This window comes from Heptranchias perlo, chromosome 7 (assembly GCF_035084215.1).
Source record: "Heptranchias perlo isolate sHepPer1 chromosome 7, sHepPer1.hap1, whole genome shotgun sequence".
Classification (NCBI taxonomy): domain Eukaryota; kingdom Metazoa; phylum Chordata; class Chondrichthyes; order Hexanchiformes; family Hexanchidae; genus Heptranchias; species Heptranchias perlo.
This window is the reverse complement of record NC_090331.1, coordinates 76825853-76839443: the sequence shown is the minus strand read 5'-3', so window position 1 is coordinate 76839443 and position 13591 is coordinate 76825853. Positions and strand designations below refer to the sequence as shown.

The window sequence follows — 13591 nt, the reverse complement described above, 5'->3', positions numbered from 1 at the left end:
CTATGGGAATGTGACATTTGGGTCCTATTAAGATAGTATGCGAGATCTATTTTTTAAGCATCATCATGGAATATTAGGAGTATAGTTTGTGATGCAAGGGTGAATTGTGGACACATGAACTCCTAGAACCGTATCTCCATGAATGTATTTATGACTATTGATTTTTAAATTCTGAAATACTATTTATATTTACTTGTTAATGCTGTCCAACATGTGGAATGGATTAGTGGACAGAATAAGAAGGCAAAACCTGTGCAATCATGGGAGATATTCAAGTTGTTAAAAGGAAAAGATATGTTGAACCACGATAATATATTTCAATTTGCCATAAGCTCTAGAACCAGGGCACACAGGCTCAAACTTAGAGGAGGGAAGGTGTACAGACAGTTTAGACTTAACTACTTTATGCAGAGGGAGCATGTGGAATGGACTGCCCAAGGAAGCAGTGAGGGCGGATAATGCGCAAAGATTTAAGGGAAATTGGATAGATATTTCAGGCGGTGGGTAATTAAAAGGTATTCGATTCGGGGCCCACCAGATGAACTTCAGTCTTTTCTAGCCCTGTACTTTCCTATGTTCCTACTTTCCTATAGATGTGACAATGAACAAGAGATAGTTAGCATGCTAAATGATAACTACTTGGTGTTCTTTTTAGACAGGAAGAGCACTAACAGTATACCATCTAGCATCAAACACACATTGTGTACGCTCTGGGACTTTCATCTCAGTGAAGCAAAGATCAATATATCTCTTGCATTGGATGAACTACACCTCTGGGTACTTAGAAGCTCAAGATTTATGAAGCACTGACAGTTAATTTGAGAGAGAACTGAACACTCAAGAGTTTCTGCCAGATGGGAAACAAGCAAATATAGTTTCTGTATGCCAGAAGGACAACAGAGCCATACCTGTCAATTGACATTAGCCTAGCCTCGATAATAGGAAAACTAATGGAATCAATAATAAGAAACAAAATAGAAAAAAGTAGCTGTGTAAAGATAACCTAATACATAACAACCAAAATAGCTTTAGATGGGGTGGATTTTGCCTGACCAAACTTGTAGACTCTTTTGAAGAGATAACATCCCAAATTTCAGGGGCGGGGATCTTTAACATAGTGTACCTTGATTTCCAAAAAAAGCTTTGATAAAGTATTACATCAGCGACTCCTTTACAAACTAAGATCAGTGCCAGCTAGGGTAAGACATGGATGCGGATTAGAAGCTGCCTATGGGCAAAGTTGCAGTGGATAAGGCAAGCTGGGTTGCAAAGGGGAATGATTTTGAGTGGAGTGTGCCTGGTATCCATGTTGACACCGCTCCTAAGCCTGTTCCATATAAATTACCTGGAATCTCAATGTAAAGTAATCAAATTATAGATGACACTAAGTTAGAGGAGAACGGATCTTAGAGGAGGCAGTCAAGATCTTACAAAGAGAGCTTGACAGAGTTTGCAACTGGACATATCAGTGGGAAATGAAGTTCAATTCTGACAAATACAAGATGGAAGTACAAAAAAAAGGAAGAGCATGTACCCCACCAATGAGTCGGAATTTGCTATGGGGAACTTGAAAGAGAACTGGGTGTTGGTTGACTCATTGCAGTGAGAGATAGCAATAAACAAAGCAAATAGGATACTGGGTTATAGTTCCAAATCGGTTGAGTTCAAACCCTAAAAGATCGCACCAAAGTACTAGTTGGGTTGCACCTGGAGTACTGTGTACAGTTTTGGATGCTGCAGCTTGGGGCCATCCAGGTCCTAAAGGCAGTCCACAAGAAAGCAATGAGGCTGGTGCTTGGGTCAGAGAGAAGAGACATCCCAGAGGGGGCTTTATAGAGATATGTAAGATAATACTTATTTGGACAGAGAATGTAAACCCAACACAATACTTTCAGAATTGCCAAAGTACCAGGACTTGAGGGCATGGATTCGAGATTGTGAAGGGAAAATCAGGATAGATGATAGGAATTCTTTCTTTACCAACGGTTTACTAGGAAGTGATTGAGGCCTGTACAGTGCACATACTAAGAAATAACCAGATGTGATAATGGGAAGGCATTAAGGTTGTTATTCTGGAAGGATGAAATTAAATGGGCTAAAGGGCCTTCTTCATCCAAATCAATCTTGTGGACAAGCAGAGATGAGCCAACTGCCTTTGCGGACTATTTTGTAATGTACTGAAGTGTTCTGGCTCAAATTTCTTCCATTCTGCATTTCAGATGGGGAAGGATGCCAAACTATATTGCACATTGTGGATCTACTCATTGATGGGCCTTGTCACTGGCATCAGTTGAATAGCACCTTGCTGAGAGCTGAGGCCCACAATGACAAGAGCTCCACAGGGAAGGGAAGATAAACTAATGGTAGAAGTTTTTTTTTAAGCAGTTTGTTTTACCTTGCCTAGATTGGGGAAAGATTTTAAGATTCAAGACTTGACCTCTAGTCCTCCTCCCACAAGTTAAAAGTACAGTGGTAATTACTGCCACTCAGTTGCAATGATGCATCTTAGTTACTATGGTTTTGTTGTCTTGGGTAACATTAAGCTGAACCTTTTTGAGGTGGTGTATAATCAATTGGAAATGTCAATTAATTGTCCTCATTTGCCGTAACCAAATCATTATTCATGTACGTTACTGTTGGTGCTACTCTGAAATCAGAATTGTTATGACTCATTCAACTAGGTTGTCCCATTGAAAAACTATGCAAAAGCTAAAAGGACAAAGATGTCATCTTAAAAGTCAGCTTATATTGCATCAATCAACAATATTGCTAACCAGTTCAAGTTGGTGAACTATGCATTCACACTATAACTGTAACATTGATACTATAGCTACAGGGTGGATGCAGCTTGAATCTAGAGTTGGCCTGATCTGACACCAGAAGCAAGAGGAGTGAGATTCACTGGAGACAATAGTCTTGTTTTACTTCATTTCGGTGTCGGTTTGAACCTTGACACTTGATTTACACTCCGCAAGCTTAGCATTGGTGCAAAGCAAAAACAGCTTCGCACCAATTCTGAACTTGTAGTGTGAATGTACCATCAATGAAATAGGCACACAGGCTGATGTCACTACACTTTCATTGCACTTTGTACATGACCAAACGAGCTCCTGATCGAAGAGGAGGGTGCCTGAATTTAATGCAGTTTGAGTGCAACTACTTGGTGTAAATTGTGAATTTTCTGAATCATTGATATGCTATGCCCAAAAATTTCAACAGTGGTCCCTTCTCATTAACCTACCCAAGGAGAATGAAGTAATTAAATGGGCTGAAAGAGGAGCTCAGCAATAAATCAGTATGTATCGAAAAATTCTGAGGCTGGAGTATGTGACATTGAGGGATTAAGGTGATCTCTAGTGCTGTAAGGTGAACACTAAACTTGACTGACACATGAACATTGTAAACAGTTAAAGTTCTGACAAAGTGTTGGTAGCTGTGAAAAATGGAAGGAAACCAAGTCTGACGGCTGTAGTCCTCGCTTGGTGTCTTGAAAGCTTGCAGTTGCTTCAGGCAACTGTCACTCAGATTGCAAGGGACATTATCTGACCAGAAGGAGATTGCATGATAGACAGTTTCAGAGAATGACTTTTCAGGATAAAACCTGTGACCCTTTTTGCCTGCTGCATTGATATCGTAGCTGAATTTTATGAAGATGGGAGCACTGACAGCTGCTGCCACATTTCTCTGCTGACCCTCTGGTGAGTCATGAGTAATAGTGCCATATTTTGTCAGTTGCAATGATGCAAAGTTTGGAATAGCCCAGACATTTGCTGCAATTTGATGATAGTATCCAGTAAGTCCATGTGTCACCAAAGCCAAAATCAGTTGTACCATCTTCATCTTGTATGATTAATATGTACTTGGAGGCCACGTGCAATCTCCTCTTGTGCCAAGGTTGGCAAATTTGTGGTTGTGGTGTATTTAAACAGTGGAATCTCCAAAGATTTGGCTACATAGAAGGGAACCTGACTGCTCTGTATTAGTTTGTGGTTTAATGAAGGACCAGGAGTGTCTGAATTCCCCCCCCTCCCGCCGTAAACTAGCTAGCATTGCATGATTTATAAAGGAATGTTTGCAGTGTAATATTTTGCCATATTCCTGTGTATGTACATAAAGAAACATGAATTGCATATTTTTTGATGCTAGAAATACCATTCAATGGGATTTAAAATTTTGCTGCTTGCATAGTTCAGTGGGGATGCTATAAAGTAACATGGAGCGCTGTAGAATAGAGACAAACATTTTATAAATTAAAAGCAAAATACTGCGGATGCTGGAAATCTGAAATAAAAACAGAAAATGCTGGAAGTACTCAGCAAGTCAGGCAGCATTTGTGGAGAAAGAAACAGAATTAACGTTTCAGGTCAATGATCTTTCGTCAGAACTGGAAGAAGTTAAAGAATTAACAGTTTTTAAGCAAGTACAGAGCCAGGCAAAGTGGGGTGGAAGGGGAGGGGAGGAAAGAACAAAAGGGAAGGTCTGTGATAGGGTGGAGGGCACGAGTGATTCAATGGTGCAAGGCAAGGAGGGTGGTAATGGGACAAGTAAAGAAACAGCAGAACCAGCACCTTCCGAAAAAATGGGAGCAGTGGTTATCATCTGAAGTTCTTGAAATTAATGTTGAGTCCGGAAGGTTGTGAAGTACCTAATCGAAAGATGAGGTGCTGTTCCTCGAGCTTCCGTTGAGCCTCATTGGAACAGTGTAAGAGGCCGAGGACAGAGAGGTCAGAGTGGGAGTGAGATGGAGAATTAAAATGGCAAGTGACTGAAAGGTCAGGGTCACGCATGTGGACTGAACGGAGGTGTTCAGCAAAGCGACCACCCAATCTGAATTTGGTCTCCCCAGTGTAGAGGAGACTGCATTGTGTGCAGCGGATACAGTGTACTAAATTGAAAGAAGTACAAGTAAATCGCTGTTTCACCTGGAAGGAGTGTTTGGGGCCCTGGTCGCGAAGGGAGGAGATGAAAGGGTAGGTGTTCCCCTCTGCTCGCACGGGAAGGAGAGCGGGTGTTGGGGGTGTTGAAAGAGTGGACGAGGGTGTCGCGGAGGGAACGGTCCCTTCAGAATGTTGAAGGGGGGGAGGGGAAGATGTGTTTGGTGGTGGTATCGCACTGGAGGTGGCGGAAATGGTGGAGGATGATACGTTGAATGTGGAGGCTGGTGAGATGGAAGGTGAGAACAAGGGGGACCCTATAGTGGTTCTGGGAGGGAGGGAAGGGGTGTGGGCAGAAGTGCGGGAAATGGGACGGACATGGTTGAATGCCCGGACAACTACAGTGGGGGGGGAGTCCTTGGTTGGGGAAAAAGGAAGACATATCGGAAGCACTGATCTGGAAGGTGGCATTATCAGAACAGATGCGACGGAGATGGAGAAACTGGGAGAAGGGAATAGAGTCCTTACAGGAAGTGGGGTGGGAGGAAGTGCAATCAAGGAGTCGGTGGGCTTATAGTATATTGGTTGACAGTCTAGCCCCAGAAATGGAGATAGAGAAGTCAAGGAAGGGAAAGGAAGAATCTGAAATGGACCATGTGAAGGCGAAGGAAGGGTGGAAATCGGTAACAGATTTGATGAAATTTTCCAGTTCGGGGCAAGAGCAGGAAACGGCACTGATACAATCATCAGTGTACCGGAAAAAGAGGTTTGGGAGGGGACCTGAGTAGGAACAAAAAGAATGTTCCACATATCCCACAAAAAGACAGACGTAGCTAGGACCCATACGGGTTCCCTTAGTGAGTGAAGTCAAAGGAGAATCATCATGGCCATCGTTTTTCAATCCTCACTGGATACAGGCGTGGTGCTGGAAGATTGGAGGACTGGTAACGTTGTACCATTGTTTAAAAAGGGAGCGAGGGATAGACCGAATAATTACAGGCCAGTCAGTCTAACCTCGGTGGTGGGCAAATTATTGGAATCAATTCTGAGGGACTGGATAAACCGTCACTTAGAAAGGCACGGAGTAATCAAGGGCAGTCAGCATGAATTTGTTAAGGGACGGTCATGTCTGACTAACTTGATTGAATTTTTTGAGGAGGTAACAAGGAGGGTTGATGAGGGTTGTGCATTTGATGTAGTCTATATGGATTTTAGCAAGGCTTTTGACAAGTTCCCACATGGCAGACTGGTCAAAAGACTGCAAGCCCATGGGATCTAAGGGAGAGTGGCAAGTTGGATCCAAAATTGGCTCAGTGGTAGGAAGCAAAGGGTAATGGTCAATGGGTGTTTTGTGACTGGAAGGCTGTTTCCAGTGGGGTTCCACAGGGCTCAGTACTAGATCCCTTGCTTTTTGTGATGTATATTAGTGATTTGGACTTAAATGTAGGGGGCATGATTAAGAAGTTTGCAGATGATACAAAAATTGGCCGTGTGGTTGATAGTGAAGGGGAAAGCTGCAGACTGTAGGAAGATGTCAGTGGACTGGTCAGATGGGCAGAAAAGTGGCAAATGGAATTCAATCCAGAGAAGTGTGAGGTAATGCATTTGGGGAGGGCAAACAAGGCAATAATAAATGGGAGGATATTGAAAGGTATAGAGGAAGTGAGAGTGACTGCCCTTGACATCAAGGCAGCATTTGACCGAGTGTGGCACCAAGGAGCCCTAGTAAAATTGAAGTCAATGGGAATCAGGGGGAAAACTCTCCAGTGGCTGGAGTCATACCTAGCACAAAGGAAGATGGTAGTGGTTGTTGGAGGCCAATCATCTCAGCCCCAGGACAGTGCTGCAGGAGTTCCTCAAAGCAGTGTCCTAGGCCCAATCATCTTCAGCTGCTTCATCAATGACCTTCCCTCCATCATAAGGTCAGAAATGGGGATGTTCGCTGATGACTGCACAGTGTTCAGTTCCATTCGCAACCCCTCAAATAATGAAGCAGTCCGAGCCCGCATGCAGCAAGACCTGGACAACATCCAGGCTTGAGCTCATAAGTGGCAAGTAACATTCGCGCCAGATAAGTGCCAGGCAATGACCATCTCCAACAAGAGAGAGTCTCACCACCTCCCCTTGACATTCAACGGCATTACCATCGCCGAATCCCCCACCATCAACATCCGGGGGGGTCACCATTGACCAGAAACTTAACTGGACCAGCCATATAAATACTGTGGCTACGGGAGCAGGTCAGAGGCTGGGTATTCTGCGGCGAGTGACTCACCTCCTGACTCCCCAAAGCCTTTCCACCATCTACAAGGCACAAGTCAGGAGTGTGATGGAATACTCTCCACTTGCCTGGATGAGTGTAGCTCCATCAACACTCAAGAAGCTCGACACCATCCAAGATAAAGCAGCCCGCTTGATTGGCACCCCATCCACCACCCTAAACATTCACTCCCTTCACCACTGGCGCACTGTGGCTGCAGTGTGCACCATCCACAGGATGCACTGCAGCAACTCGCCAAGGCTTCTTCGACAGCACCTCCCAAACCCACGACCTCTACCACCTAGAAGGACAAGAGCAGCAGTCACATGGGAACAACACCACCTGCACGTTCCCCTCCAAGTCACACACCATCCCGACTTGGAAATATATCGCCGTTCCTTCATCGTCGCTGGGTCAAAATCCTGGAACTCCCTTCCTAACAGCACCGTGGGTGAACCGTCACCACACGGACTGCAGCGGTTCAAGAAGGTGGCTCACCACCACCCTCTCGAGGGCAATTAGGGATGGGCAATAAATGCCGGCCTCGCCAGCGACGCCCACATCCCGTGAACGAATAAGAAAAAAAAACCTTGGATTGCATGTCCACAGATCCCAAAAGGTAGCAGGACAGGTAGATAAGGTGGTTAAGAAGGCATATGGAATACTTTCCTTTATTAGCCAAGGCGCAGAATATAAGAGTAGGGAGGTTATGCTGGAACTGTATAAAACACTGGTTAGGCCACAGCTTGAGTCCTGTATACAGTTCTGGTTACCACATTACAGGAAGGATGTAATTGTACTAGAGAGGGCACAGAGGATATTTATGAAGATGTTGCCAGGACTGGAGAGCTTTAGCTATGAGGAAAGATTGGATAGGCTGGGGTTGTTCTCTTTGGAACAGAGGGGGCTGAGGGGTGATTTAATTGAGGTGTACAAAATTATGAGAGGCCGAGATAGAGTGGATAGGAAGGACCTATTTCCCGTAGCAGAGAGGTCAATAACCAGGTGGAATAGATTTAAAGTGATTGGTCGAAGCATTAGTGGGGAGCTGAGGAAACATTTTTTCACCCAGAGGGTGGTGGGGGTCTGGAACTCACTGCCTGAAAGGGTGGTAGAGGCAGAAACCCTCAACTCATTTAAAAAGTACCCGGATGTGCCGTGACCTACGAGGCTACGGATCAAGTGCTGCAAAGTGGGATTCGGCTGAGTGGCTCATTTTCAACTGATGGGCCAAATGACCTCCTTCTGTGCCGTAAATTTCCGATGATTCTGTGAGAAGTTGGTGGTGGTGGACGGGGACAAAAAATAGAGTTGAGATAGAAAGAAATAAGTTCCATGGGACATGAACTAGCTGAACTGACAGGTCTACCTGTTTGTGGATCTTGGGAAGGAGGTAGAATCCGGCTGTGTGGAGTTGGGGGACTATGAGTTTGGAGGTCGTGGAGGGGGCAAATCTCCAGAGGAGATGAGGTCAGTGATGGTCTGGGAAACTATAGCTTGATGCTCGGTGGTGGGGTCATGGTCCAGATGTGCACTGTTCAGTTAATTTGTGGCATCATTTGTGCTAAATGTCAAGTTGAAAATTATAAAGGAAACTGGATTGATTTCTGATTAGTAGCATGTAGATTCATCTACGTTTAACATGGTCCTGGAGAAATTGAACGGTTACTCACTGTGTCAGTCATGAATGTGAACCTGCATCTTGTGAATCTGTGCCCTAGAATGTTGGGGCTCTTATTTGTCTTACAATCTAATGGACGTTAACTATCTATTTACATTCTAGAAATTGGCCAGTCAAAATAAATATTGATACAACACATGATAGTGCAGTTAGCAGCTGTCTCAAAAGAAAAGTTGATTTGTCTTGTTTTTTTAAATCTTTCTATTTAAACATGTAATCAATTAATAGGTACATTGGGCTCTTGTGACATTTAATTCACAGATGTCAAATAATTGAGTTGCGACTACACTATAAAGAACAGTCCTTTAGCCAGAGGATATATCCAGTGTTCATACAATGAATTGCTTTTGAAATGAAGGGGCTGCTGTTATGTGGGCAAGTAATTCAATCAGCACCAGCAAAATCTTGCAAAGCTCAATGAAATGAATAACCAGTTAATCCATTTTATTGGTGATATTGGTTGAGGAATGTTGGTTAAGACACCTAGGGGGCGAAATTGGGCCATGTAGCACCCATTTTGTAGTCGTTACGGGGACACCTAAACCCCGAAAATGGCGTATGAGATGCGAGTGCACACTTCTGATGTGAATTGCGCAGAACGCCATCTTGGTAACGGTGTTTGTGCTCGCGCACCTATCGACCGCCGGCAGCATGTAGAGGAGGGAGATTACGAAGTGATTTGAAGCACCTCGCACAGCTGAGCAGGACTTAAACGGCATGAAGAACCCTCCACCAACGGTCATTAAAGGGAGAATGCAGGAGTTACAGATTAGTTGCTAGATTATTTATTCTGGCTGCTGGTGCAATCGTATGTGTTTTTGGAAGTTGCAATATTCTATAGGGAGTCGCCTGGGTGGTCTTGCAGTACTGTTAGTGGTATTTAAAATAGTGTGCTGAAAAAAGTTGCTTCCAGATTTGGGTAGCCTTCTAAGCCTTCCTCTGGGAATTGAACATGACTGGGAGAATGAAGTGAGACCGCGCAGAGCAAGATAAGCTGCTGGAAGAGGAAGGAGGAGGAGGCGCAGGGCACTCAGCAGGAGGCCATATCTAAGGAAGGTCTTCAGGGACCAATTCTCTTATCTCAACTTCAGCGACAAACAGTGCATCTGACGGCTGCGTTTCACTAAAGAGGTTGTGTCTGAAATTTGTTAACTGCTGCAGCCACAACTGCAACCTCAGAGCAGGGCAAGGACAGCATTCCCTGTGGCTGTCAAGGTAACCGTAGCGCTCAATTTTTACAGCTCTGGCTCCTTTCAGGCTGCTGCTGGAAATATAAGCAACATCTCGCACTTTGTAGTGCACTGCGGTATAAGGGAGGTCAATGAGGCTCTGTACGCACTCGGAAACAGATTCATCTTGTTCCCTCTAGCCAGAGACAAGCAGCAGGAGCGAGCACAAGGGTTTGCTCGCATTGCAGGCTTCCCCATGGTGTAGGGTGCCATTGACTGCACACATATTGCCATGCCTGCTCCACATCTGAATTCAGCCATATTCATGAACAGAAAGGGATTCCACTCTCTCAATGTGCAGCTGGTATGTGACTGCACGCAGCACATCATGCAGGTCAATGCCTGCTATCCTGGCAGCAGTCATGACTCCTTCATTCTGTGGCAGTCGAATGTGCCACCTATATTTCAACCAGCACGGTAAGTCAAAGGCTGGCTACTGGGTGACTAGGGTTATCCCCTCATGAAGTGGCTCATGAATCCTGTCAGGAACGCATGCACACGTGCACAGGCCTACAATGAGAGCCATGCTGCCACACGGAACATCATAGAGCTCACCATAGGCGTCCTCAAGCAACGCTTCCACTGCCTGGACCGCTCTGGAGGCGCCCTGCAGTATTCAGCTGAGCTGGTATCATGCTGCACAACCTTGCCATTATGAGGGAACAGCTCTGGCCACCGCCTATCCAGCGAGAACCTGAGGAGGAAAAGTCGGAGGAGGAAGTGCAGCAGGAGGTGGAGGAAGAGGCAGGGAGGCTACAAGATAGACAGGCCATGTCTGCCAGGGCTCTGCATGAACAGATTATTAATGAGCAATTCCAGTAACCTGAACGACACCTCCCCATTCACCAACAGTCTTACACTCCTTACCTTTCCTCTCTCACATGACCATCAAATCATCCTCCTTATGATTACTCATTGCTTCCTCCTTCAGCTCATCACAGGAATAAAAACCACCACCAAATGCAAATTCAAATCCACATTTGTAAATTAACACATGAAATCATGCAAACAAACTGATACTATTCACCCTTGTGCATTCCCTCAGTGCCTGTCGTACGTGTGCCTTTTCCTTTCCTAGTGCACCTACAAGGTGCATTCCCAGTGGCTGGAGCATGGGTGGTGGGAGGTTGCTGGCCTTTAATTGAGGAGTGGAGACTGCAGATGGCCTTGGAGGACGATCTCGATCAGCTCTTGGCCCAGAGGGCCTGGCTTCAGACTGCACCATCTCGACCTGGGCTGCAGCAGCCTGGTTTGGCTGGCTGACAGACAACAGCAAGGGCACTGTCGGAATGGCAGGTGTGGGAACAGGAATGCTGTCACCCTGAGAGAGGACAGCAGCTTTGGCTTCCATGGCCCCTTTGCCACTCTCCCGGGGCAGCGCCTCAGCAATCCTGGCGATCTGCTGGAGCACAGATTGCTGGACTACTGTGAAACCCTGGAAGCCTCTTTCAACAGTGGTACCCAGAGTCACGATAGCAGCAGTCTGAGCTTCCAAGGTAGCAGTCTGAGCTTGGATGGCAGATGTTAGTGCTGCAATGGAAACTGTGACATCGGTCATCAGACAATCCATCATGGTTGGTTCCACAGGTGTGCTGATGGAGGTGACCACCTGTTCCATGTGGGAAAGGATAGACTCCAAGTTCTGCGCAAAGCTCTGTACCAAGTTGGAGCTGGACTCTTCCATGCTCCTTGAGTTTGTGCGCAGGCTTTCTGGCACACTTTCCAGTGCACCAAGCACCTGGTTGTATATGCCCATCAGCCTTCTTCTGAAGCCTGGCCCATCGAAGTCAGCATCTGACTCCTCAACAGCAGAACTAGTGTGTGACCTTGCCCTCCAGCGAGGTGGCACCTGTGCTTTCCATTCCCCCCCCCCCCCCCCCACCCCGGCTCCTATGCTCTTGTGCCAGGTGCCTCACCACATGCAAATCCTTCCTCTACCCTAGCCTCTAAAGTACGTGCTGTGTCAGTATCTGAGCTGGTAGCTGTGAATGTAAGATCGAGTGACGGTGTGTCTTCATCATCACTGTCATCTTCCTCTGCCTCTTCTGACTGGGCAGATTCCATTTCTAGGGTATCTGAAATGGAATCTGCCCAGAGTTATGAGGGGAGAGGAGAAAGTAAGACATGCGTGTTTACACCACCTGTAGCATGTGAGTCAGAAAAGATTGTGGGATGAGGGAGAAATGGAAAGCAAGAAGGAGGATTCGGTATGCAGTGACTCTCATCATCGATACCTCCAGCACCATCAGTGTCCACGACCTCAGCAATGGCCCTTCCAATAATGGCCAGCACTGTCTCCTCCATGGGAGTTAGAACATGTAAGCCTGCCTGTCCTCCTTCAGTTCTTTCTTGCTGCCTCCTGTTATGTGCCACCATCGCCTGCAAGAAAGAGGAAAGTGTGTCAGTGAGTGTCCTGCAAGATGTTTGGTTGATGTGGCTGTCGTGGTTGAATATTGTCATGTGACCTGTGAGTTGTGGATGTGCGACTTGCAACAGTGGTAATGTATGAGGGTGAGATGCAGCATCTGATTTGAAGAGTTGAGTACTGATTGAAAGAGTTTGTTGGTAGGTAGGTGATGGGGGGTGGGGGGGGGCGCGTGTAGTGCGTGAAACAGTGGATGAGGCTAGTGGTGCAGTTGGTAGGATATGCCACTTAACATTTGAACTCACTCACCTAGACGACTCGTATCAAATCAATGAACTTCTTCCTGTACGGCATCGATGTTCGTGGTGCTATGCTCCTGGCATTGACCTCGTTCGCTACTTCCTCCCACTGCCTCTTGAGCATGTGTCTGGAAGACCTCCTGCCCCCCTGCAGGTATAGGATGCTCCTCCTTCTGTCCACTTCTTGCACCAAGGCCCCTAGTGCATCATCTGAGAACCTTGGTGCAAGCTGACAAAGTTCTGAGAAATTCTGTCTTATTTTACATAGAGTTATTTGTGCTGGATTGCATGTTTAAACCGTTGTTAAAGAAATCATGGTGATTCTATTATTTGTTGTCCATGATCAAGGTTCTAATGGTTTAAGGGTGCTGACTCTTTATTTTATCATCATTTCTTCTGCAGGACATGGTACCCGTCATGGTTGATTATTGTCTTCTGCTCGAACGCATGTAAGTCTCAGATGGGCTTTCTTGAATCATTTTTAATATATTTGTTTATATCTGTATTCAATTATAAACCATCTTGATTTTTTTTGCTTTTAGCAGGTTAGAAAATGAGATTCATGTTAGCAAACATTTGCTTTTTGTCTTTTTTATAAATTTTATTTTCAGTGAGGTTCTGAAGAAATTTTTGTCCAACAGTATATCTCTCTTTTGGCCCCTAAAATGCAGATAGTATTACTAGTGATGATTCAAGGATTTTATATGCTAGATTCTGTGTGAGTAAATAAGTCCTGTAAAACATATTGAAACCTCTTCAACCTTGAAGTGAATGATGTTCTGCTGTGTTGAGAAGCAGATTTTTCAGTTTGTAATGTAAATCTTTTGACTGCTATTTGAGAAATTCAGTAGAAACTTAACTGTGGATCAGAATTTCTTTGAGC

The 13591-nt window shown here is 45.3% G+C and overlaps 1 protein-coding gene across 2 annotated transcripts in view; it reads left to right on the top strand.

The window, feature by feature from the left end:
- Window positions 1–13591, top strand: part of vps8 (VPS8 subunit of CORVET complex) — a 624186-nt gene that overhangs the window by 92765 nt on the left and 517830 nt on the right. For both annotated transcript variants that reach the window (XM_067987929.1, XM_067987930.1), the window contains exon 20: window positions 13111–13157. In XM_067987929.1, coding sequence (XP_067844030.1) covers window positions 13111–13157 — 47 coding nt within the window. The remainder of the gene's footprint in view (window positions 1–13110; window positions 13158–13591) is intronic.